Source organism: Gopherus evgoodei, chromosome 17 (assembly GCF_007399415.2).
Source record: "Gopherus evgoodei ecotype Sinaloan lineage chromosome 17, rGopEvg1_v1.p, whole genome shotgun sequence".
Taxonomy (NCBI): Eukaryota; Metazoa; Chordata; order Testudines; family Testudinidae; genus Gopherus; species Gopherus evgoodei.
Window position 1 is genome coordinate 5,460,463 of NC_044338.1, and position 26,134 is coordinate 5,486,596.

The 26,134-nt window shown below is 42.9% G+C and overlaps 3 protein-coding genes across 10 annotated transcripts in view; 2 read left to right on the forward strand and 1 right to left on the reverse strand.

Annotated features, from left to right (window-relative positions):
- The window catches only part of CLTC (clathrin heavy chain), a 54,156-nt gene extending 45,837 nt beyond the window's left edge, over positions 1-8,319 (forward strand). Inside the window, exons 30-33 of one of the 2 annotated variants that reach the window (XM_030537142.1) lie at positions 67-288; positions 1,842-1,862; positions 5,337-5,412; positions 7,294-8,319. In XM_030537142.1, coding sequence (XP_030393002.1) covers positions 67-288; positions 1,842-1,862; positions 5,337-5,412; positions 7,294-7,418 — 444 coding nt within the window. In that variant the 3' untranslated portion in view covers positions 7,419-8,319. The remainder of the gene's footprint in view (positions 1-66; positions 289-1,841; positions 1,863-5,336; positions 5,413-7,293) is intronic. The other variant, XM_030537143.1, reaches the window with a different exon arrangement.
- Positions 8,320-14,285: 5,966 nt separating this feature from the next.
- Positions 14,286-17,626, reverse strand: PTRH2 (peptidyl-tRNA hydrolase 2). Of its 5 annotated transcripts, none has more exons than XM_030536933.1 (2): positions 17,406-17,619; positions 14,286-14,962 (listed from the first exon to the last, which is right to left on the reverse strand). In XM_030536933.1, the coding sequence occupies exon 2, from the start codon at positions 14,939-14,941 to the stop codon at positions 14,423-14,425; it is 519 nt and encodes a 172-aa protein (XP_030392793.1). In that variant the 5' UTR covers positions 14,942-14,962; positions 17,406-17,619; the 3' UTR covers positions 14,286-14,422. The 5 variants fall into 5 exon arrangements, 4 of the variants coding, with proteins under 4 accessions (XP_030392793.1, XP_030392791.1, XP_030392794.1 ...); XM_030536931.1 differs by having other exon boundaries at positions 17,360-17,618; XM_030536934.1 differs by lacking the exon at positions 17,406-17,619 and adding an exon at positions 17,003-17,353.
- Positions 17,627-17,676: 50 nt separating this feature from the next.
- VMP1 (vacuole membrane protein 1) overlaps positions 17,677-26,134 on the forward strand; it is an 83,212-nt gene continuing 74,754 nt past the window's right edge. The window contains exons 1-2 of one of the 3 annotated variants that reach the window (XM_030536622.1): positions 17,677-17,774; positions 23,844-23,977. The gene's annotated coding sequence lies outside the window, so the exon portion shown is untranslated. Of the gene's footprint in view, positions 17,775-17,987; positions 18,177-23,843; positions 23,978-26,134 lie in introns of those variants that run through there. The other 2 variants (XM_030536623.1, XM_030536625.1) reach the window with 2 other exon arrangements.

Genomic DNA, 26,134 nt, shown 5'->3' on the forward strand with positions numbered 1-26,134 from the left:
TTCCTGCTCCAGTGTGTTGTGTGACTTTTTTTTTAAAATGAGAGGTTCTCTTGTCTTTTTTTCTAGGATGCAATGCAATATGCTTCAGAATCCAAAGATACAGAGTTAGCAGAAGAATTGCTGCAGTGGTTCTTGCAGGAAGAAAAGAGAGAATGTTTTGGAGCTTGTCTCTTCACTTGTTATGACCTTCTAAGGCCAGATGTTGTCTTGGAAACTGCATGGAGACACAACATCATGGACTTTGCCATGCCCTACTTTATTCAAGTCATGAAGGAGTACTTGAGCAAGGTAAAAGCTATTGCTGTTGGTTGAGACTGTGTTTTCACCTACCACTAACATTGATATTGACTTTCTCAAATGTCTGCCTTATGTTCACTCTTATTTTCTGTTCATCCTGGGCAGGGGGCTTCACTTAAGTGATCCCTGCTAGGAAAAACAAAACACCCCCACACACCCCTAGCTCTCAGTTAGAAGAACCTGCGTCTGTAATAATTCTCTGCCCAACATACAGATAATGTGATTCTTGCTCCAAAACTTTCTTCCTTGTCGAACTGTTCTTCCCCCTAGACTAGAGAAGTCTGGAAACTACCCACGTATTATGGGTTAGCATGCCCGTGTGTGTGTGTGTGTGCAGGCTTTTCCCCCCAGTGGACAGGAGTATTAGAACAAGATGGCTTTTATAGATACTCTTGAGTATACACATCTGCAATGCTCTTAAGTGAAAAATATTTTGGATAGCTCAGCAATTAACTTCAATAGTCAAAGGATACAGTGAATTGAAATATGACAAATTTGTAATCCTATCAATCTAGGCTCATTTTGGGGTGAATCTCAGAAATTTAAGTCTTTATGAAGCAGATTACTTGAACATATATTCAAGGACGTGTGGTTCTAATTCCATAAGACAATCAACGCTAGTTTTAACTAGCCTCTTTTTCACTCTTGCTTGCTCTTCTGTTTGAAGAAACTCCTTTATTTTCAGGATTCTTTCCTTCCAGCAGGACTCTCCACATAAATCTGACAGACTATATAAGAATTTTTTTTCCTCTGGGGCTTTATGTAGGCATAAACCTCCAGAAAAAGCCATAAGCTATTTAACAGTAGCACCTTTTCACTTTTAGTAGTGTTTTCAATTCCAGTGTCACAGGACTTTTCTTGGACAACTCAGCTACACTGACTTTGAGCATTTTTTGTCAATCACTTTCCATACATCTTATTCTTTGGACTCCTGAATTTTTATGATAAAGCTTCTGCAGCTAGGGACTACTAGGTAATCTTTTTTTGAGTGATAAAACAGTGATAATGCGTATTTCATTGCACAGAGGATTTGCCTGTTAATGTTCAAAGGTGGGTGTGTATGGGGGTGTGTGTTTATGGCCATTCTAAAGCCACTTGTTGCAGAGCCAAACTAGTGCAGAGAATTTTTGGCAGGAAGCAATTGGTGTTAGTGCTTTGGGATACATTTGAAAAAGTTGTTTCTATTAGTGGTTATAGGATACTTTGACATCTGTCCAAACTAATATCTGTTAACTTTTGAGTATGCTAGTCTTGAATTACAACTTCTAGTGCATAGACCTCCAGTATAAATGTTGTTGTAAAAGGACTTACCTTATTGTATTTTTAGTTTGACTTATCAGTCAATAAGTACTAGTAACCAATACAAACCACAGTTGGCTTTCTGAAGCAGATACTTCTGGTGTTTGTGTTTTACACTTTTATTGGTCTCTTGTATCATCAATTAACTGTTTCTTCCCTGATTCTTATGTTGCTAATTCTACCATTATATGCTACATATGGAATTTGATTTTTTTTCTAAGCTGCACTTCTGAATTCCTTTGCAGGTTGATGCAATAAAGGAAAAGGTGAAAGTTGATTCTTTTCCATCTTTAAGTCTGGAGGACTAAGTCTAAAAAAAACTGCATGAGTTTTTTCCTTTCTACCTTTACTACACTGCTGCTACCGCTTTTTTCCCCAACAATATCTCACTAAAGCCTCTGCAGATTAACTACAATAGTTAGAACTGTAGGACAAAAGTAGATACACTTGCTACTAATCGGCTACTAGACTCTTTTTTTCAGGAAGAGCAGAAGGCTGATCAGTTGGATCACAGTCAGAGTACTAATTTAAAGATACTAATGTTGACCAATACTGTGCAGAAGAAATGGACTGTACAAACAGAAGGAATTGATAATAGCCACTTTCTCCACAAAAAGCAGTAACTAAAGCTATTCCAACTCCAGCCAGAGACTCTAGCTTAAACTGAAGTTACGTGCATTTGCTTTAGCAGCAGTTTTTGCAAACTTAAGGACTGTGATCCACTCTGATTTATTGACTTTTACTAACGTGTGCTGACAGTAGGCAGAATAGATACTAGCTGCTTCAGAAGAGACTTTTCCTCATGTTTCTTCAGGTTTCCAGTTCTTATGGTGCTGCTAGTCTGTTTCCATGCAGTAACTTAAGACTTGCTACAATAGCTTAAGGTTTGTTTACCCTTCTCATGCCATCACTTTTGCTCAGCTACAAGCAAAGACTGCCTTCAGGGCTCTTCAGCTTCTTAAAAAAACACAACCGCTTGCTGCCTTTCTTAAAAGAAACCTTGAAACAAGTGGTAATGCTAAAACTTGAACTCTTTTGATGCCTCTCTGGTACTTGCCTATTGCTGCTCAATTATGCCCAGCCTGAGGGCAGATTCCAAAGCTTCTGTCCATCTGTTTTTCTGTACCCTATACCCACTCTCAATTTTCCATGGAACATGAGCCATGCTGGCATAGTTTGTGTAACACTTGTCTGTCAAATGTGGTTGGGCAAAGGGCAAGCAAGCTTATGTAAGTGCCTTGAAGACTAATTCAGTACAAACTACCTTCTGCTGTGTTTATACATCCATCTTAGTCACCACTGGAACTCAAGGCTAACCTGAGTAAAATGCATCACGTAAGGTCCTTCAGCAGCTAGTAAGTGAGGCAGTAAGAAAGCGTGTGTGTGGAAAAAAGGTAACTGAACTGCAGTGTCTGCATTATTAAACTGAGCATGTACAACAGTCATTGCAATTACATCCCACTATTCCTCGAGCTACAAAGCATTTGCTGTGGGCTGTGTGTGGTTTTTTGAGGGGGGGGGAGCCTGTGTGGCAATCATCTTCAGATATCACTACTTGCTTCAGTACTCTTGCCTCTTTTTCATGCACACATAACACCAAAATAACATCGATTGCATGTTACTACTTTTCCTCTGCAGCTTATTGCAGTCTTTGTGGAAAAGCCTTTTTAATGCAATTTTATTACTTTATTAAAGCACTGTAACAGGGCACTGAACCCAGTGAGGCTTAATCAAGTGGTATATAAGGAACACTGTCTTCAGACCTTTAACAAGCTCGTGTTCATAATTCCTTTTTTAAGGAGGCATCTAAACCAGGTCTGATAAAGGAAAGGCAAACATTAGAGACTTAAAACAGAATATTCTGGGCTAGGGGTTAGCCAAATATATGGAAACCTGAAACTTTCTGCTTAGCTGTTGCTGCTACTGCAAAATATCCCACTATCCTATGCAGTGCCTATCTGGATCTATGCTTGAGCATTCCAATACTCCCAGCTATTCTAGTTAATCCCATTTTTATTCTTGAAACAGACTTAATGTTGAATGAAATTTAAGATTTTTAATGGCATTCTTTCTCTTGTGAATCTAACTTGACAACCAACTTTTCAGTGAGGTGTTTTGCTAATGTCTCAAAACAAGATTCTGCTACTCACCCCTGACATTTGAGCGAAAGATGCTACAACTCTCAAATGCCAATACTTGTATTTCTGAAATCTATTCTATGCATGAACTGTGGCCTGGTAACTGGGGTCACAAGTGAATGTGGATTCGTAAAACCATTAGATTCCATAAATGTAGTTGGTCTTTTCTCTGGATGAAGGACGGCTTGCTTCAGAAAGTTTACAACCGATGCTAGTTCTTTGTGCTCAGTTTGGCAACACTTTTTTTTTTTTTTTTTTAATGCTCTCATGGACATCTGGCATGCATCAAAGTTTTGGAGTACCAACTAGGGTAGTGACCTCCTCACAACTCTGATTAATATCAAGGACAAAAATGTGATCTCTTTAAAGATGGCAGATTTGACATCTGTGGGTTATGCTCCTTTGAGTTGTCAGTACTTAAGGAGGAAACTTCTGGCACTGACACCACCTTAGTATAACTGCAAATAGTAACTTTCATAGATAAGTCTCCTACATCTTATGATACCGAAGCTGAAGTTTAAGTCTGTCTCTGTGGCAACTATTATGACTATTAGGAGTCCTCTAGTTGCTATATATAAAGTGGTATGGAATAGTTAAATATAAGCAACTTTCCCATTACAAAGCTATAGTTTCTATTTGGAGGGGTGGGGGGGCAGGGAAGAGGAAGACTAGCCAACTAATAACACATACACTAAGCTCTAATGTGCATCTAACCAGTCTTCATAGCCCTAACATGATCAGGATGAAAACACTGTTTGTTTTTTTTGCTCCAAATATTTATCTCTGATCCACACATCACTTAGTCTGTCCTCCATGTGTAAATACAGTGGGAACTCTGCATTTATGCACCTAGGCTCTGATATTCTGCCCTCTGCAGCATGGTTCTGAAGAACTTGCCCCATAGTTCTGACTTTTTGCTTAAGTCAAACTGCATGAGTGAACAGACTGACTTTTTCCCTAGGGCTGTTAGTGAAACTAACCTCCTTGATGCTCAAGTGAAATGTCAGATGTGGACTGATACTATTGATATTCATAAACTATTCTGTGCCCTTGTAAGAATTTTCTCTTAATAGAAATTCTAGACCTGGAGACCTTTGTCTAATTCAAGGGTTCGTTGTGAATGAACTGAATCTTATCAATTGCTGCACACTCTTGAAGTGTGGTGCCAAATGTGTGTGTACCAAGTTGAACAATCTTATGTTGTCGTCACACTCGATTGACGAACTTTCTCTCTACAGTCTAAAGCTGCTGGAGCACTAAAATGACTCCAGTGAACTTTCCTTACGGTATTTTAAATATGGTCAAGGATTAAAAAAAAACTAATTGGTTTCCCCAGGCTGCAGAAAATTTGCATGCCAAATTTCAGCCTGGTGTGAGCTTTTACAGCTGTCCTGTAAAGCCTTCAGGGGGCCATTCTCATGGAAATGCTGAGACAAACTTGACTGCAGCAGTACCAACATTGCTTCTTTGAATTTGTAAGCAGTGGTCTTTTCTTGAGGGTGGTTAATGTACGTGAAGGCTTTTCCACGTCTGCCAGAAAAAATAAGTATCGCTTCTCTATAGAGAGGTGGTCATTTAATTTTTGGGCCTTCATATTTCTAGGTGGATAAACTGGATGCCTCAGAGTCGCTGAGAAAGGAAGAGGAGCAAGCTACAGAAACACAACCTATTGTTTATGGTAACCTTTCTTTTGATTCACTTATCGCTATTAATAATCAGTGCATTAATGTCCAGATATACAAGTATGCACTAAATATTGATATTGATATTCTTTCCAAAGATCAATGCATTATACTGACAACTCACTTCTTCCTACCCATATCCAAAGAACTTTCCCTGAAACTGGGAAGCTTCTGCTAATTAAGCAGGGTGGTGCTGGTTTGAGACTGTAGTCTGACCAGCAGTGTCTAAATTCTACATTAACGCTGCCAAGTCTCCTTTGGAAGGAATCCAGCAGTTTGTGGTTCTTCACCTCCCTTGTAGGAGGCTGGGTGAAGATTGCATAGCCCTCTCTTAAATCACGCATACACCCCAACCCAGTCAAGGAACTCTTACCAAAGGTAAATATTTATTAACCATGCTCCAGGGGGTTAGAAATCTGGAGTAGTACATGCTTATTCAGCTTCATTCCACACCTGTCTCCCCTTTTAATGCCTCCCTCCTGACTCTCTCCATGTTGTAGCTAATCCCCCCCCCCCAACTGAATCCACCCCAACTAAAAACTAAAAATTGCCACCTTAACACTATTAACTTGCTATTATAGCATAACAACCTCCCGTGTGTGTAGGTATTTTTAATTGTAAGTCTTCTGGGCAAAAGAATGTTTGCCCCTCTGTGCAGCGTCTTGCACAATGGGGTCCTGTTTTTGCTTGGTCTTTGGGCACTACCATATGAATCAACCTTTTTGTGAAGCAAAATAGAACACAAGTATCAAACTTTGTTCTGCTATGGGAGGGTTGATGATTCAGACTCTGATCTGTGGCAATAACTATAGACAGTCTTGGGTGGACTTCTACATAGACACACACAATTAATACCTAAACTTGCAATAACTTTTTTTAAAATTGGAACATAAAGGACTTTGTCAAGAGAATCTAGGCAGAAACAGTTCTGGGACCAGAATCCTGAGCTACTGTGAGTATCTAGAAGACGACTCAAAGTCCCTAGAGTATACAGTATTGCCTTCCTCACTATTTAATTGGTTTTGCAGTAAAATTGACCAAAGTGGGAGTACACAAAAGGCTGTTACAGCACTTGTGTGTTGGGTGTAAAGTTTAGGCTGGGGCCTGATTGTGGCAAGCCACTATATAAACAGTCCATGACCTAAAGAATGCATAATCAAGACTAATCCAAACTGATCAGGGATTAGAGGGACTGGGCTAGGACACCATGTAGGCTAAGGGTGTCTCCACACTACCCGCTGGATCAGTGATCGATACATTGCGTCTCGTCTAGACGCGATAAATCAATCCCTGAACATGCTCCTGTTGACTCCGGAACTCCTCCAGGGCAAAAGGCGGAAGGGGAGTTGATGGGGGAGCCGCAGCTGTTGATCCTGCACTGTGAGGATGGGAGGGACATCAAAATAAGATGTCTACTTCAACTACACTATTCCTGTAGCTGAAGTTGCGTAACTTACTTCGACCCCCCCCCCCCCCCGCCCCAGCCCTGAGGTGGATAAACAGCTCACTGCATCATAGGGAAGCAAACTTACTTGCCATTCCATCTTGTGCAATAGATGCTACAAGTACTTTAATTTTTAGAAGCTATCTAAATCCATGTACTTCCTTAGATCTCTAGAGGCAAGGCAGAACATAAAACTCAAAGGCAAGGGAAGGTAGATTACCAAGGACTCTGTAAAATGTTGAGGTGGCCAGAAATAGCCTGATTTCTGTAGGTAATCTCATTCCCTAAATGTGTATTACCAGCATTATTGTAAATAATGAATTATTGTACATCTTTTCTACAGTTCTGGGAAAGAGTAGAAATGAGGCAAACTTTAGTAGCTAGAGCAGACTGAAATAGTTATAAACAATCATTGTGCTCTTCCCATTTTCAGGTCAGCCACAACTAATGTTGACAGCAGGACCCAGTGTTGCAGTTCCCCCACAAGCACCTTTTGGCTATGGTTACACAGCACCTCCATATGGGCAACCTCAGCCTGGTTTCGGGTACACCATGTAAGGTGCAGTGCAAATCAAGCTGGAGCTAGCATATTTTCGTATTGAAATTCCACCGTCCCTCCCAGCTTCAACTCTAAGAGAAAAGCAAGCATTTTGCCTTGTGTTCTTGTAACCTTTATTTCATGAAGGACTATGGTTTTCTAGCGCAAACTGTTTGGATCACACCTATCTTCAATCTTTTTTCACATTCCATGTCATATAGATTTTACTTTGAAAAGAGGAATAGCTTAAATGTTTTTGTTCAAGTGGGCTTTCTTTTTTGCAGGACTGCTTCTTAACATTAAAACAGGCTGTTGCGGAGATTCCAGTTTGCACTCTGTAGTGTTAAACTCTCAATATTGAATCTTGCGTTTAGTGTATGTGAGCAGCTTACAATATGTACTGTCTATCTAAATGCATTTAAGTCTCATTGTGTATTCAAAGAAAATGCTAAAGCAGAGATTTGTATTTGAACTTGCAAGACTGCCGATGACAGACAACACTAATCAGCATATGCTATTCTGGATTGCATAGCTCTTAAAATGATTAAAAAATGCATATGGACAACCTTGCCTGATCTTTAAAAATGAGTAAAATTTCCCTTAACCTATGCAGGTTTTCCAGTTTTTGCTTATAGAAACGCTAGTTTTGCTCACTCCATATGTAACAGATGACCTTACGTTTGTGCTGTATCCTGTGCTTTTTTGTGGGATCATTCCATTTGGGAACAGAGCACCATGATTCCAATCTGTATTTACTAACCCTGCCCTGCGGTTTGTGTATGTTGGATATTGTGGTGTTTTAGATCACTGTTTTGAGTGTACAGAAGAGAGAATTCAAACAAAATATTGCTGTTCAGTTTTGTCTGTGCAATTTGAAATTACTCAAATTTAAAAATAAATTACTGGACTGTGGACATCCTGTATAGTGGTGGTTTCACTTGTGTATCTTTTTCTCTTCAAAACTATCTACCGGAATAGTTGGTCTCAATGGTTCACTTGGTGTCAGGGCCCAAGTTCAGACAGCATTCCTAGGTTAAGGGAGGGGCCATCATCTTAGCAAAACAAATTGTGAGAATGGAGACTATTGGAAAGTGTCTTGCACTGATGGGTTATACAGTAAATATGTATTAATGCTTTTCCTATAGCGAGGACTCTACCAGACAGTTGAAAATAGCACTTTTCAAAAGTTGGCTACATGTGGTCAGCTACAGCATCTTGACTGAGAGATACTTTAAGGTTGTAGTCTGTTTCAGTTAAATTGACAAAGATCATGTTTTAGGTATGTTAAGTTGCCTTAATATATTTAGCTTCAAATAAAATTGACTTAAATGTTTGACAATGCTGAATACTGTCATATTTGAGTATGTAATTTAATGCATCTGTTAGAGGCACTGATACCCATACCAAATCAATTCCTGAAGACTAAGCATTTGTATTTCAGCTATAGTACAATTTAATATCATAGCTGCTGGTTATGAATTTTTTGTTTAAAACCAACTTCTACTGAAACGAATTTTAAATCTAAGTGTGCTCCACTCCCTTGCTGCTTATCACTTTCATTTTGATGAATCAAGTCCGTCACTTTATGTAACAACTTAGTCTTATTCTACAGGGCACTGCCTCTTGAGTCTATCTGAAAACTTAAACTGGTGCAGAATGCAGCAGTCCATCTATTAAGGAATGGTTCAGTGGTGGCACATGTCAGCAGGACTACATAATCTGCATCTACTTTGATTTCTAAACTGCATTTAAGGTGGTCAGTGGCAGCTCCAGGCACCAGCGTGGGGGTGCCCTGCTGGTCCCTGCAAGGGCGGCCTTTGGTGGCTTGCCTGCGGGAGGTCCACGGATTCGGTGGCAGGTATGCTGAATCCATGGGACCAGCAGACCTCCAGCAGGCAAGCTGCCCAAGGCAGCCTGTTTGCTGTGCTTGGGACGGCAAAAAAGCTAGAGCCACTCCTGAAGGTGGTTGCGATGTATAAGCACTGCATGCATTGTCTTGCTACTTGAGACAACTTTTCCTAATGCCATACTGTCACAATTCCGTCTCCTTATCACAGATGAGCACCCTTTGTTTGGAGTAGAGGAGCTGGCAGTACAGCATTCTCTGAAAGGGCTCATCAGCTCTGGAATTGGCTTTTCTACTCCAAAATGGCTCTCATCTTGACTTGTGGAGTGCTAAGCCATGTTTACATGGGCTGCTGTGGAGGTGGGCCTTTGCCAGAAGTGTGGAGTGAGAAGAGTGCTCTGCAGGCCACCTAATTTTGTATTTATGGCAGGGGCACCAAGAGACTTGGTTGGGTCCCCGCTTCATCTAAAATGTACAGATGAGCTAATTTGCCAAAGCTGGAAGTTTGCCCAACTAATGTACATCTGTGCTCAAAGTACACTACTCTGGCTAGATAGCTGTAAATGATCAGACTCAATTTAGTGGAGCTGTAAAGCTAGACTGCCTCAAATTGTCATGACAAATCAGACCATCTCCCAAGGGTTTGGGTAGCCTTTCTTAACTCTAGGTGATCATGAAGAGCAGAGCAAGTAATGAAAGAGTAAAGAGTAAACTTGTACCCATTTTTGGTGTACAGAAGGTTCTTAAAACCTAGAAGTAAACATCTGACTGGGAGGGGAACTATTTATTTTTTTTCTCTTCCTGTTTTGGTCCATGTGGTAAGGGCATGATATTAAAGCTTGGTTCTGCTGCTTTAATCTGACAAACTCTACCTTACTATGTAAATTTGAGGCTAGATAAGCTTACTCTTGAGCTACCACCAGCGGACACTTTTTTTTTTTAAAACAAATTTTCTCAGTTTAAGTTAAGCCTGGGGCTTTTCAGAAGGAGAAAAGCACCACCCAGAACACTGCTTATACATTTAGTTGTAAGTTTAAAGTGGAAGGAAACTGTTAAACTAATTCCCTGAGACGACTATATTGCATGTTAAAACTAACCACTAGTAACTAGGGAACGTAAGTATGGTACTTCATAACCATGGCCCACAGTCCAGCAATAGGAACTACAGGCTTTCCCAAAACTGTCCCAGTGTTATACATGTATTTACAGATTCTGCTTTGTTCCACTGCTTTGTACATCTTGTAGCTGCCCTATGGGAGTTTACGCCACAGTTCCTTATTACTGTTGTGGTAATAGGACCCACTCTGCCAGGTGCTTGTACATGCTGCTCTGAACAAGATTCCATCAGAACACCGAGACTGCACTCAACTGAGGCTGAACTAACACCTCCCTTCCACTAGTGGTCTCTAGAACCATCCAGTAACTTTATCCTGCTTAACCCTGTCAAATGGACATGGCAACAGTGAAAATCATGATTAAACAAGCTGATCTGGTTCCTATTCACTTGCAATAGGTATGTAGACCTTTCAGAGGAAAGCTTCAGTTTCTAAACTGTTGTTTGAGTGAGTTGATGTAGTCATTCTTCTAGTGACATTACATCAATCTATTGTACCAAGACATCTTCAGGAATAAAGCACATGTGCCTGTAAAACATGAACTGAATAGACAATTATGTCATGGGTGAGGGAGTGGAGAGACCACCCTCCTAACAAGAATGGATGTGCCTGTACAAGAGAAACTTACCTTTATCTTCCATGGAAGGTACTGCTCAATCTTCCACTGCAGTTTTTAAAGCTGTGTTTAACTTATTGCTAAGCAAACTAAAACCTTCACATCACAATATAAAATCAACTTACTTGCAGTCTTTATGCTATGATGGTTTCTGGCCTCTGGTAACCACTACTGAAACGCTCTCCAGTTAACTTGGACAATTGGAAGAATTCAGGTTGTCTCATAGCTCTCTTGTGAGAGCAGCTTATGCAAATTCTTTACCAGCTGCAGGGTCAGTTACAGGTGAAGGGCTGGGTGTCTTTCTGGTTTGATGTCTGAAATAAGCATTTATTGGCTTTGAAGTACTGTCAAAGAATTTAACCGTTCCTACCTCTGCTATAGGCACCCTGCCATAGCTTTACCTCTGTCACTTCTCAACCATACTTGAGCTTTACCTGAGCAAGGCCTGTCTTCTAGTGTCTTTTTAAACTTTGTATCCACACCAGGTGCTCTTCAGCCATAATTAAGTGAGTTAGAGCTGAATCCACCACAGATGAGAGCTGCTCTAGAGTCAAAATACACTCAACAGGAACGTGTGCATCTTCTAACAGCTTGTGGTCTGGGGCCTTCTCAAGTGTCCCCTTTCTACATTTTAGTGGGGACAAGGGTCATAAAACTAGCAATCATTACAGCAGGCTAGACAGACTATATTAGAGAAGGGGATCAAGGCCCAGTTTAGAGCTGAAATTTAGTCACAAGCTGCCTCAAACAGGTATTTATTTGGGTATTTTTCTTCCTCTTTACCCATGAAGACTGAATTAATGCTGCTTCAACTAAATTAACTTAGGGTAAGAGGATGGTGCAACTTCTTGTCTTCTATAATCTTAACACATGAGCTCTATGAACTACTAAGCAACTCATTAGGCAATGCTGCTCTGTGAAAGAGCACATGCAAAGTTATGTTCTGTCCCTGTAAGTTCAACATGAAGGGAAGTTCCAGCAAGTTATCCCTAATCTAACTAGGGAAGGCTTCTATGCCCACATCAGGGAGGCCCTCTGTCCACAAAGTCCTGACTGTCAAGTAATCTCTAGTTCTGCTAGCACTTTTTAGTGGTAGATCTCAAAGCACTTTCCACATTTTACAAAGGCTTAGATCAATGCCTTAAGCACAAATTTATCATTTACCTTTGCAATATAGCCTTGTGTTCAATGCTGCCTCAAGTTCTGTGCTCGCAGAATAGCTTGTTTCTGAATATCAGAACTCTAAAGTCCCTCTGCAAGTCACTTAGTGTTTTCCTTACACAATTACCTTTTGAGCTAGCTAGGTTGACTAAGCCATATGTTTCCCCACCCAGAGCAATCTCCTAAGAGCCCCCTTGTGACATGCTGCAGGGGATATGGCACTGGGATGGTGACTCAAGAGACAGCTCCTATTCTTACCTCTGCCACTAATTTAGAAAAAGTGACTGGCCTAAACTCATCCACTGTCTCATTCTCTTCCCCCCCCCCCCATTTAGATTACATTTAGAAAGCACTGCTGTGCTTCCCCCCTCCTGAGACTTTTAAACAATGAGCAATTACCTTAACTCTCCCCCAAGACCTCACTTTCAAGAATTAATTTAACCACTAAAGGGCAGTTTTCCCAGTGACCACAGCCTGGTCATCAAAACTATGATCAATTACAACACAGGTTGCTGCTCTAGCAGCATGGACAAAATTCAACCTTTTCCTTAGTATAGATTCAATAGAATGCCTCTTGCTCCATTTTCTGGGGCTGTTCTACCCTATGCTACAACTTGACCAGCAAAAGGTGTTACCCTTAACCTACACCAGGAAAAAGTCACAGATTGGTTTTAGTTAGCTAAATCCAGCCTACACATGACCACTTTTCCTAGTAAAAACAAACCCAAAGGAATGAAGAGTCAAAAAATAATCCTCAACAAAGGGGGAAATGGGGTGCAAGGTACATCCACCCTCCAATAATTTTCACATTAATTTCTGGTTAGTACTGATACGTGATACAAGGAACGGTAGAGAGAGGCTTACCTTGGTTGGCAGTGTTCCAATTTCCTTTCAATCCAAGTACCATTACACAAGCCAACCAGCAGGGGGTAGTGTAATAACATGGCTTGCACCCTACATCAAAGGCCACCTTTTGCTTTTCACTATTTTCTTAAAGGCAAGGATCGAAGGCTGCAATTGGAGTTGAGCTTCAGTCTTATTTGATTACATGATGTTGCATCAGTTGATTTATTGCATAAATGTTTCATGTAGACAGTTGCTAATGTGCTCACAGTTATGGTTTCATAGCTCTACTGTTATTTCATCTCCCCAAGTGCATGCCTCAAACTATTAAGGGAGCTATTTTCTAGATACTCTTCTAAAACATTTAATTTGCAGTTAGCCCTGGTGGCACAGGGCAAGCCAAAACACAACACCCAGATATTGGATGGGGAGGGAAGGAATCAGTGACCTCAGACCTGTTCCAACATGCTAGTCTCCAAGGAAATCAGAACCTATCTTTTTTTCAGCTGCCTTATATGTGGAACTGAGAAGAGAATGTGACTGTTTAAGTACCTTAGTGGCAAAGGAAACAAACTCTGCTGAATTGGTCACAGAACCTTTCTTCATTCTGGTTTGCTGAGCTTAAAGTCAAGCTCTTAACAAGTTCCCACTGTCCAACATTGCTTGGTACTCTTTCAAAGAATTGTGGGGTTAGGTTTGCTCTTTCAGCATGGGTAGTGACATCTTACCCACCTACCATTTGCCCTGCAAATTCTGTTGGATACTGGATTTTTCCCTTTGTTTTAAAGTGGTGTTGCATGCTATTTAACAGTTATCAGAGGGGTAGCCGCGTTGGTCTGGATCTGTAAAAGCAGCAAAGAATCCTGTGGCACCTTATAGACTAACAGACGTTTTGGAGCATGAGCTTTCGTGGGTGAATACCCACTTCTTCAGATGCATCTGAAGAAGTGGGTATTCACCCACGAAAGCTCATGCTCCAAAACGTCTGTTAGTTTATAAGGTGCCACAGGATTCTTTGCTGCTATTTAACAGTTGTATTTCATGCTAGAGATGGCTGAAATGGTTGCAGTACATAAGGTGGTATTTTAGGTTGTAAAAGTAAGCTATGTTACAGTTCCAGGGTTACTGCACTTCTGCAATCTCCTAAAAGGCACTATTTTAGGTCTCAGACATTTAGGTGCCATCTGTTTGGTTCAGGATTTGTGTTCCACTCCCTCCAAAGGAGAATTTTAGGATTGCTCTTCCTTTGCAATTCATTGTGCTGATCCCAGCCGTTAGAGAAACAAAGTGACCATACTAGGCAAGAAAAGGTCTAAAGATAGACATGCTTTTTATTTTTACTAAAGCAGAACCATAGAAATGAAAACAGCTTGGATTTTATCCCCATTACTTTGGTGCTGAAGGATACAATTGCTCCAATAAAACTTAGGCTTGTTCTCCATCTTAGAAGAGTTTGAGATGGCCAGAAACTTTATCCACTACATCAGCTGGTCCTGGTCCGATCCCTAGTACAGTCCGGGAGCCTGGTGCTATCTGAGTACGACCTGCATCTTGGATTATACTCACAGTCAGTCCCAGCTGTTGAGCATCAACAAGGAGTTGAACTAGCGACTCTTCATTAGGGGCTTTGAGAACCACTTTTGGCTGTCCACAATACTCCCACTGTTTAAGGAGCTCAGGATTTCTTCGTTGAACTTGCTTGTAGGCAGAAACTGCAGCATGAGAACATTGTGCTGCTACTTTACCCTTTCCCATCTTTAAGTCATTACGGACTATCAGCACCATCTTGTATTCTCCAGACTCTCCCATAATACTGGCTTCATTCCCCAGCTCATTTGCAAACACAGGCATTTTGGCTCTGGATGGTCTAAAGAATCGCCCACGAATGCCCCAGCCCAGGCATACTCCACATGCGACTCCTGCAATTACGCTGAGGACACTCGGTTTAAAGAGAGAATCCATAGTAGGAGATTGGGAGATTGACTAAAACAAAAGAGATGTTAGGATATGTTTTATTAAGATAATCTTTTCATTTTACATTACACCTTTCATTGGAGCACCACCATACAGCATGGGACGCTGTAGTTATCAGAATACAGGTCTCCTGAATCCTAGTCCCCATGGCTTCCTATTAGAGGATACTCATCCAGGTGAGAATGTATAACATGTTAACATTTTATAATATCTTTAGGGTTTTTTTAGCTTTCTGGGATCATGACAGTTCTTTATCACTGAGAAACAAAAGGACATTCATAAGTGGAGAAACTATTCCATTTTCATGTACTTATGAGACTGGGAACTTCTGTTCTCCCTATCTGCCTCCTCTAGTGCCTCAGATTATTCTTACTCACACATCAACAAAAGTGTTAAGTTCTGATTGCAAAATTCTCATTGCTGATGAGGCACAAGCCAGAAGGAACTCAGAACAACTTCTGGATTCCATGTGGCATTTATAGAGCTGGTAATTTGAGAAAAAGTTTATTTGCATATACTTAGTAAATATTTACAGAACAGATTGGAGCTGGTGCTAGTGAGATAAACATGAAATCATATTATGCCTCTTTTCTGATCTTTGGAGAGGCCCAGCAGCGACAACCATACTTTAAATTAATGAGAGCTGCAGTGCTCAGCACCACTGAAAGTTAGGTCATTGTGGGCAGGCAAGCCTCACGGTAGTATGATGCTATGTGGTTCATAAACAGCAAATTCTAGTGTCACAGTTCAGTGGACACCAGACATGAACTATGCTTTTTTCTCAGTTTGCTTTGTGGCAATAATGTTGAATGGAGCAGTCATCCCCAGGAAATGCACTGTTCGAAAGAAATTCTGCAGCCAAAATCTTGCTCTACTTGAGGAAATGTAAAAAAAACACCCAAATCAACTGTATGTGAGGCTTAGGGGGGGAGAGGGATAGCTCAGTGGTTTGAGCATTAACCTCCTAAACCCCAGGTTGTGAGCTCAATCCTTGAGGGGGCCATTCAGGGATCTGGGGCAAAAAGCTGTCTGGGGATTGGTCCTTCTTTGAACAGGGGGTTGGACTAGATGACCTCCTGAGGTCCCTTCCAATCCTGATATTCTATGATTCATGGCCAGAAAGCATTATTTGCTTTAGTAGGCAATGGGGAGAAGCTGCAACAGACTATAAAGATCTGGAGCACAGAAATAGTTTTATAGTGAGGTCATGTTTCTTGTTCCACAGAACATTCAATATAACCAGAATCACTCTCTGCACTTTATGATCCAGTGTCACAATTTGAGATATTTTGTTCTCCTTCAATATAAGGAAAGTTTCTCTCTATCCAAGTTCCAGTGCATTGTGTGCACAGTTTCCCCACAGTCCAGACCATGCTATATAAACAGATCTAGTGATTAGAGAAAGAACAGCTAGCTAGTCCCTACCTGTCCTGGGTCACCACTCTGTGCCCCAGAAGCAGCCAGCAGGTCCGGCTCCTAGGTGGGGGGCCATGATAGTCCATGCACTGCCCCCATCCCAAACACTGGCTCTGCAGCAAATGGAAGCAAGGGTGGAGGGGGAGTGGCTGCAGGTGAAAGCAGCACATGCTGCAAAGCCTCCTGTCCCCCTGCAGGAGCTGAATCTGCTGGCTGCTTCCAGGGTGCAGCGCAGTGCCCCAGGACAGGCAGGCAGCCAGCCTTAGCCCTGCTGTGCTGCTGATGAGGAGCCACCTGAGGTAAACACCCCCAGCCCAGAGCCCTTACTCCTCCCACACCCCAACCCAAAGCCCCCTCCTACATTTCCAATCCCTCAGCCCCAGCCAGGAGCCCCCTTCCTGCACCCCGAATCCCTCCTCCCCAGAGCCTGCATTCCCAGCCGGACCCCTCACCACCACCCCCTTCCCAGCAAGGAGCCCCCTTCCTGCACCCCGAATCCCTCCTCCCCAGAACCTGCATTCCCAGCCGGAGCCCTCACCCCCCCCCTTCCCAGCAGGGAGCCCCCTTCCCGCACCCTGATACCCTCATTTCTGGCCCCATCCCAGAGCTCGCAGCCCTATTTAGGGCTCTCACCGCCTCTCGCACTCCAACCCCCAGCCCAGTGAAAGTGGTGGAGGGTGGGGGAGAGCGAGCCGCCGAGGCAGGGTCGGGTTTTCGGTTTTGTGCTGACAGAAGCTGGCAACCCTGCTCCCATCTCCGCGTGTCTCACAGGCCCCGGGTACCAGGGACCCCAGCCTACATGGGCCGCGGAGACCAGTCACCACCCTAGGCACAGCCTGTCAGTGTCTCATGCCCCCCCCCACGCTGGGGAGATGCCGGGGCCGCCCCCCCGGAAAGGGGCCTTTCATTAGAGACGAGGCCGCTCTGCTCCACTTCCCGTCCAGGCCCAGGGCCCCTGGGGCGAGGGAACAGGAAGCTGTGTCATCTCACCTGAGACCCGCCTTCCGTTCGCACCACCGAGCCCGCTGCCACCTACCCACCACGCGCGAGCCTGAGGCACTTCCGGCCACTTTCCCCCAACAATCGTCGCCTGCCTATGACGTCACGCGCACGTCTCAATCGCAAATTATTTAATCCGGGATGTAGCATCTCCTTGAAACGTCATCAACGGCCAACGGGAAGGAAAATTAAATATAAAGCGGAAAAAAATCGAGCACGAATTTTCCGGCCTGAGCCGAAGTGATGTAGAGAACAACTTCCGGGAGGCGCGCAGGAAGTGATGATATCATCGGTCACTTCCGGTAGGTGGAGTGGGCGAGAATTGCCCGCCTCCCTCCAGTTCTGGGTTGGCTCGTGCCCAGCAGGAGCCGGAGGCGCCGGGTGAAGAAGCCGCAGCTGGATCAGGGTGAGTGCGGGCCCCCCCCCGCAGCCTCTGGAGCAGCGACCCCCCCGCAATAAGACTTCCCGCGCGTGTCCTGCCTCAGCCGCGGGCCTGCCTGGCGCGGCGTCCCCCGGCTCTGAGCCTGCAGCGGGGACTCCTCATGCCCTGCCCCGTTCCCTGAGGCAGGAGGATCCGCCCCCCCTCCCCGGGGCCAGCCCTTCTTCCTACGGGGGGTCACCCTGGAGCAGGGAGCTGCCCTCGGCTCCTCTCCCGTCACTGAGCGTCTCCAGGGGGGAGCCCCGGGGGGGGGGTAGGAAACCCTGCCAGGCGAGCCGAGCCCATGTGCTGTTCTCGCAGCAGAATCCTCTGTGATCGTGTGACACTTTATCTGCAAGCCAAGTCCGGCCAGCCCGGCAGGAGGCTGTGGTGAGCACTGGAAACTGGCTCATAGCCCGTGAACAGAGAGCGATGCTCAACAGCAGTCTGTGGAGCCAGGGCAGGGGTGTGTGTGTGTGCGCTGTGTTAGGTCTGTCCTTCACTAACGTCTTCATTAATAACTTGGCAGGAGTGAAGGGTCCACTAATGAAATTTGCAGCTAATACTACGTTGAGAGGATAGAGAACTATTAAAGAGGCTCTGGATACATAGGCAAGAAATAACAGGAAAATAGGCTGCTTCTTGGAGTTGAGGAGAAGGAAAGTAACTGTCAGTGTGTACATTCAATGGGAGACAGAAACCTGAGGAGAGCTTAAGGGGGAGAGTGAACTGCAAACTAGACATCGGTTTGGAGTGACATATGGCAGCCAAAACAGGACATCCTAGTACTAGGCTGCACGGGCATAATATCATAGTGCAGTGAGCAGGGAGGCTCCATATGGCTCTTGTGTGATGGCTGCTGTGCTAATGGCTGGTTACATTACCAGAAAGAGTGGAAAATTTCAGGGAGCTCTAAGAAGAGCAACAAAAATGATTGAGGCTGTAGGGGTTGACTCATAAGGAAAAAGTTAAAAGAACTAATTCTTCATAGCTTGACTAAGAGATGACTGAGGTTAGGGACATAACAGCCTATGAATATTTAAAGAGTGCCACATTGGGAGTATGACTAGAAGCAATGGGAGGGAAAAATAGACTGAATTACAGTGAAAACTCCTTGCCAGTGAGCTGTGTTGCTGTGGAACAGTCTGCCAACGGACATGGGACTCCCATTGCTTATGACATTTCAAACCAGATTGGACAGAACTCTGGAAATTGTAGAAAAGCGAATCCTTGTATTGGCCCCAGGGGGAATGACTGATGACACAATAAGTAATTTCTCTTTCTAGCTGTTAAGAGTCTCTGTTCCCTAATTACCCCTTCACCAGGGATTCATCTTCCTCACCCTCCAGCAGCAGCATTACCCACAGCTCCATCTTCAGCAGTAAATGCCACCCTACCTATTGCACCCAGGTAATAGTCTATTCCCTTTGGCTAGTGACCAGTGTTGGGCTTGTATTGGGGACCTAGACTCTTAGCTTTCATTCCCTCATACCAGAGCCAATGTCATTTAGTGATTATGGCAGAGTACTGGGCATTAGGACTCCTGCATTATCTTCCAGCTCTGCCACTGACAGTTTGTGTGACTTTAGAGAAGTTGCCTGGTTTTGACAAAAAGCCGTCTGTATGATTACTTGGGCAGCAGCTACTGTTGGCGCATGAAACAGAATAATTGTGAGCCGAAACTGCCAGTTATCTGATTTGTATTATCCTTGATTTATAGACAGGGGAAACTGAGCATCAGTAAGAGGTGTCATAGTGGGAGAACTGGAAGTACCACCGTCATAGGCAGTATATTGTACATGCAGTTCTTTTTCAAAATCTAGTTATCTTCTGTGCCTCAGTAGGCTAATCTACAATCTAGGAAAATAACACTTGCTTATCAAATGGGTTTGCTGGTTTAATTAACTTTAGTAATGTGCTCTGAGCATCTTGGAGGGAAGGTAGTGCAAAGAAACAAAGTAATATTACTTAATTGTATTAAGCTTGTCTAGGCATTTGCTCTTTGCCTTTACTTTCTCCTACGGGCTTTTGATCATCTAAAATTATTACATTCTTGGTGGTGTGATTCCACATTCTGCAAGACTAAGAAATATTAATAAGTCCTGCTAGGGGTTGCAAACCTTCATCCTGTCACAACGGTCACAAAATAAATGTCAGATCTTTCTGATGCATGAATTTGCCCCCCTGGAAAAATTCATACTAATGGCAGCCCTTTCCCTTTCAACATTGTGTCGGTTTTGCTGCTTGAGAATATATATATATATTTTTATTCCATGATAATCATTGTAACTGTTGGATGTGTAATTACTTCAGCTAACTTTTATAGGATACAGAGTTTGGAAAAACATGTGCAATAGGAAATGTCCTCTTCTCTCCGCACCATCTATTAATTTGGACTGAGTTTTGTATCCTACGTTTAGCAGTTGAAGTTGGCAGTTCTGTGCATTGTCTGCGAGCAGGGTTAGGAGCAGGAGAGTCAGTTTCCTGTTCTTAAATGGGGAATGGCAGGTGGGAAAGGAGAGCAGATAGAAAGAAAATATTGACCTCACAATTTCTGACACTTCCATGTTTAAATCCTGTACTGACAAACTTTTTTTTTCTGCTGTGGGATACTTCCTGTATTTTAGTCCATCTTAATCACAGTTTTTAATCAGATCTCCCAAACACTTAATACTGCTGAAAAAGAGTAGCATCTAATTATTGAATATTTATGGCTCAGTTTACATAGATTTAATGTGTATAGGAAAAATACACATTATGAAAAGTGCTTGTAAAATATATACTGGTGTGTTTTAGAGACTTAGTATTTTGCTGCCCCTAGTAAACAAGTGTTTTTTGCTTTCTGGGTTAACCCATTCTCTACTTCAGTTCAGACCAAATCTGCCATTTGGCTTTATTTTAGACCTGTGTTAACAGTAGTGCTGGACTGGATGAAGCCAACTTTGGTGTTACTGCCCCTATTCACCTAGAAAATGAGTGCAGTTGGTCTTCCATCGTTCAGGGAACTGAGATTTTGAATTGGCTTCTCAGTTCTTGTCCCCAGGTGTCAGCCTCCCAGTGAGTGTCATATGAATGGCCATATCTTTTGGTATATGGATATGACAGGAGACAACTTGTTATCTGGGAGGTAAATTTATAATTTTTTCTGCAACCTGAGGATAATTGCTTCTGCTGAGCCAGGTCCGAGTGTTAGCTGGCTAGACTTTGGGTATTTCAGGGATGTGAAGGGCATGTCCTTTAAGTTGGCTGACTCATTCTTCCATAGCAGCAGCTCTAGTATAACTATTATATTTTTCCTAATTAAATTAATTTCTTAGCATCCCCTGCTGAAGAACCCTCTTCAAGGGATACTGTTCCCTTACTGGAAGAGCCAGAATTCACATGGTGACACAACTGGTGTTGCTGGGTTACTGCTGTCCAGTCATGTATGTCCTAGTTGTAGACGCTCATGTTTTGAAAGATGTAGTTTAGTGTATGGGAATCATGCCGAGCAGGTGAATAGAGACACAAAGTCCCCAGTGGCAGCTGTAGAGTACTGCAGTCAGTGTTTCCCATCAAGTCCGCTCTCTTTTCTCCTTTTCAGATTTGAATAACCAGGGTATGTAGTTCCACATACAGAAGAGACACTTCCTAATTTTAATGACCAGGCAGGCTTGGGCATCCACTTCCTGGGACCAAGTGTCATCCTCTGATTAGAAAACAGGATAGAGTCAAATCAACTACGGTATAAAACCCTTCTGCTCCACCAGCCAGTGGTTGGGGGTCAGAGGTTGTGAAGCTCCAGGTTGCTATTGTGCCAGGACTACAGTGTTGCCCATTCACTTTCACTGTAGCCTTGCTGTCTGTTTGTTCCCCCACAGTTAATTCCCACTGACATTCCCTTTTGGCACTAAACTTATTTCTACCTTGTGACCATCTCATTTCCTGCCTATGTTTGTATTATAAGTCTATGGAAGCTGGCGATAGTCCGCTTGGCTGCTGTAGTCTAAACTTTACTAATGCCTTGTTGAATATTGTGTTAGAGCTGTATTAAAAGCACTAACGTTTGCCGGTGGCCCTGCATGAACTGCTTTGTGCTTCTTAACATTGGGTTTAGGTAAAGCGATGTACCTGTCTAACCACTTAAAAATGGGGTTATGTTCTTTTTTGAAGATTTCTCTCTAGTCTGTCATGTCTTGCTCAGAATCCATTATTTATCCTCATATCAGTCTTTTCAAATCATCAATTCTGCCGAAGGGACAATTCAAACCTTGCCCCAATTGGTCGATATGGATGAGTGAAACTGTGACCCTTAGTCCAGTCTGTCCTCCCGAGCCACAGAGCATCCTCATGGCATTGATTGGATGTTGTGTGTAATACTTACCACTTCATCTCTGTTTATAAGGTACAGTGCTTTCCAAACACTAGCTTAATGTGGTAGAGGAAGAGCTTGTTGTCTTAGTATGTTCTGGTTCAAAATCAGCCGGGGTGTAATAGCTTTTCCAGTGACATTTTGATATGTAAAAGGCTTAAAGAAGCATGTTCTGGTCACATTGTTCAAGCACAGGGTACTGGAGTTGTGCAGTAACTTGTCTGCAATACTTCTTATGAGGTCTTTGAGGATCCCCTCACATCTCCCTTCCTAGGGGCATACATCACCCTCTCTCTTTGGAGGGCTAGAAGTGGTTTTGTCTGCAGCCTATCAATGCCATTCAGAGCACTGCCTGTGACAGCCCAGAGGAGTTCATTAAAAATAATTCAGGGAACTGGCTCCCTGCTTCATGATCCACCCCTAGGTTAAGCATGTTGTCTCCTGACAGCTTGCAGAGTGAGGACTCTGGCCTGTGATCTCCATCGTGGCAGCGTGTAGTGATGCAGCTCTAGACTGCTGGGCCAGCTAATTCACTTGCTGCGTGGAAAAACATGGATGGCAAAAACCCAACCTGAAGTGCTTTGAAAGGGAGTAAGAATTCATTCTTTTGTGAGGAGGAAGTGAGCCTGGCTATAAAAATGCAACTTTTAAAATCTACTAAAAAGGGTGAATAAAATGGGTTTATGTTCTGAGTGTGTTGAGTTCCTTCCTGCTCCTTAACATGGAGTAAAGCCACGTTCTTGCTTTTCTAATGGAAGAATTAAATTAAGCCTCCTTATTTACATTATTTCCATTCTGAAATTCACTAGGAAAATGTGAAATTACAAAGCTGTGGGGATACTAGTTATAAAGTTATGTCTGTCCCGTTTGTTTTTGTTTTTAAAGGAAATAACTTTTTAAAAGACTTCTGGGTGTTAGAGAAGAACAGGCAGAGTTTGCACAAATAAGCACTACTGAAGATAACTTGTACAGCCTCAGTGGCTTGCGTTTTGGCTATTAATATTTATACAATATAGATAAAAAGGACTAATGCAAATACGCATCACTCAGGTACTCACATTGTTCCTGATCTTCCATTTGGAGCTGCACAGATAGACCATTTTAACCCATGCAGAGCCTTGGTGAAGTCAGTGAGGCTCCTCACAGGCACACATGTTCAGTCCATGTGGATCTGATTGCAGAGTCTGAGCTTTTAATAACTTGGAAAGAGAAATGTGTGGCATCCACTACAAATGGAGGGCTACGACACTTCGGATTAATTCTTTTTAAAAGGCATCCCAAAGTCTTGTTGAAAAGATGAAAATGTTAGCTGTTGGGGGTTTTTTAGATGACTAGAAATTGGAAAGTAGGTCTGGTGAACAGAGGCATGACCCATTAAATGGAAGCCTGTGGTCTTTAAATTACTTGTCCTTTCCTTTGTGGCATTAAACAGTTTTAGCTGGAAGAGTGTTTTAGTACTGGAATATATGCATATATATATCAAAGTAACCTATTATAGATAGCTCTATGGAGATTTGGAATGCCTTTAAGATGTGTCCTAATTTTATATTTTAATTGAATGCTCCCCTTGAGTTTTCAAAGGATTAAAACGTCTCAAGTTGCTACTTTTTATATTTTCTGTGGACTTTTGGGAGAGTTATTAACTGTCAGATTATGAATTGTCAGTTTTATGTCATGTGATGAGCGGGCAATATCTTCCTCTATAGAGGGCAGAAGATCTGGGAGAAGAGCACTTGGGTCTTGAATGTCTACCGAGCTGACAAGATAGTCGACTGTCCCATTGGCTTAATACACAGAAGAGGAGGAAGAAGATCTGAAATACTGAACAGGAAGCTAAAAGGTATATTAATGATTCATTTGCAGGCTGGTTTTTGTTCTTTACTGGCAGAAATTCATTCATGAGCAGATAATCCATGACTATCTAGTGGAGGAAAGTGTGTCTTTATTTTGATAAGAACCAAGGCATTGTCAGTCTAGCCTTCATTAAGGGCTTGTCCACACCTACAGTTCTGCAGCAGTGCATCTGCCCCACTCACTGAAGACACTCCGAACGCTGATGGGAGAGTTCTCCTGTCGGTGTAGGCACTCCATCTCCCCGAGAAGTGGTAGCTGTGTGGAGGGGAGAAGGCCTCCTGTTGACATGGTGCTGTATATACCAAGAATTAGGTTGGTATAATTATGTTGCTCCAGAGTGTGGATTTTCCCCACCTGAGAGTGACAAATTACAGGGACGTGAGTTGCCAGTGTAGACCAAGCCTACATTATTGCCTCTGGATTAGTAATGAGTGTGGGAGTGATGGAGGGAGGTGATGAAATCTACAATAAAAAGAAACCTTTGTTTTAGATCACTGTCTCTGCTCTCCGCGCATGTGTCTGTGTCCTGGGCCCTCTTGTATTTACTTTACTGTGGAAAGAATGGACTTCAATGTTTAGTTGGTCATCTGGTGTTGTAAAAAGGGAAATGTTAGCCCTTAGTGGACAAAGAAACTCGCAACTGGTCATTTAAATGCCTTCCTACTATTTTGTGTTCTGTGAGCAGGATTTTAGTGGCCTGTCATGCTTGAGAACTGCAGTGAGTTATGTTAGGCAGTGTTATGACAGTGAGTCAGAACTGGATGGCTATCTTTTAGTGAAGATGTTTCTTTCAAGGGGCCTTGTCAAGTTGATGCGAATAGCATTTGCCTTTGGGGTTGTTTCACATTTGTTCCAAAACAATGTCAAATATCTGTAGACTTCTAGTGGCTACAGTCTAGTTCACCGGTGATAAATCACATTGTTCATGTTTAAGGCTGTGATTCTTTCACAGAGATCGCGGAAGTCATGGATTCAGCACCAGCCGCTGCTTGGGAGGCACCGGGCAGCTGGTCACAGGGACAGAGTCTGATGTGGGTGGCTCTGGAGAATGCCCGAGCAGCAGTCCTGGGAGTGCCATGGGGACCACTCGGATAGCAGCAGTCCCAGGGCAGTTGGAGCAGCAGCCCTTGGGCGTTTGGAGGCTGGCCAGAGAGCGATCCCTGGGACCAGCAGCTGGGGGGCAGTCAACCCCCAGCACAGGTCCCCCCCAGAGCCCCGGGCACCAGAAATAGAGATTTAGTCATAGGTATTTTTGGTAGAAGTCATGGACAGGTTATGGGGGGTGAATTTTTATTTATTGCCTGTGACCTGTCCATGACCTTTTACCAAAAATTCCCGTGACTAAATCTTAGCCTTATTCAGGTTCTGTCATTTCTGTAGAGTTATTTCTATTATAAGTGGAAGAGCAGGGGGCTTTTTGTGTCTTGTAAAAATGTATCTAAAATTGTGGTTTTACATCACGTAGCTTTTCTCACATTGGTCAGTAATTACTTGCAATTTAAATTTACACTTAATATTTGTGTGATGGTAACGCCTGCTGTACACACACCTTACAGTGACAGAAGGGGTTTTTCCATCTCTGTAGCAAATTCATCCCCTCCAGAGGCAGTAGCTAGATCAACGAAGAATTCTTTACAGGGGTTAGGTCAACTTAACTAACCCCGAGTGAGGTAGCTAGGATGACCTAAGTTTTTTAGGTGTAGTCCAGGCCTAAGAGTAGGACTTTTAAAGACCCGTATGCTGCTTAGTACTGGGTTAAGGATTAATGTGCTAATTTGGGGTTATTGGTCCTAATGAGGTCTTGGCCTTGGACTTACCCTGTATTGTCTTTGAAAACCATGAAGTTGTTAAAACAGTTTACTTGTTTCCCTGGTATTTGAACATAATGGGGGAGAGCTCTTCCAAAAATCTTAGGTGCAGTGATTAAGAGGAAATAAGGGATTCTCAAGAAGCATTTATTTACCTCTTGCAGTGCACTGTTCGCTCCCCCAGACTGGAGAGCAAAGTACGTCTCCTGTATGACTTTCAGTTACTATGAGTTGGAAGATGAAGATACCTTAGCGAGTTCCTGAGTGAATGGAACATCTCCAGGCTGATGTTTTTGGAGATTAGCTTTGGGTAAGCTCCAGGGCAGGGCATTCCA

Excerpts from the sequence above, each read along its gene's own strand:
- PTRH2 (XM_030536933.1), bottom strand. The coding sequence starts at position 14,941 with ATGGATTCTCTCTTTAAACCGAGTGTCCTCAGCGTAATTGCAGGAGTC.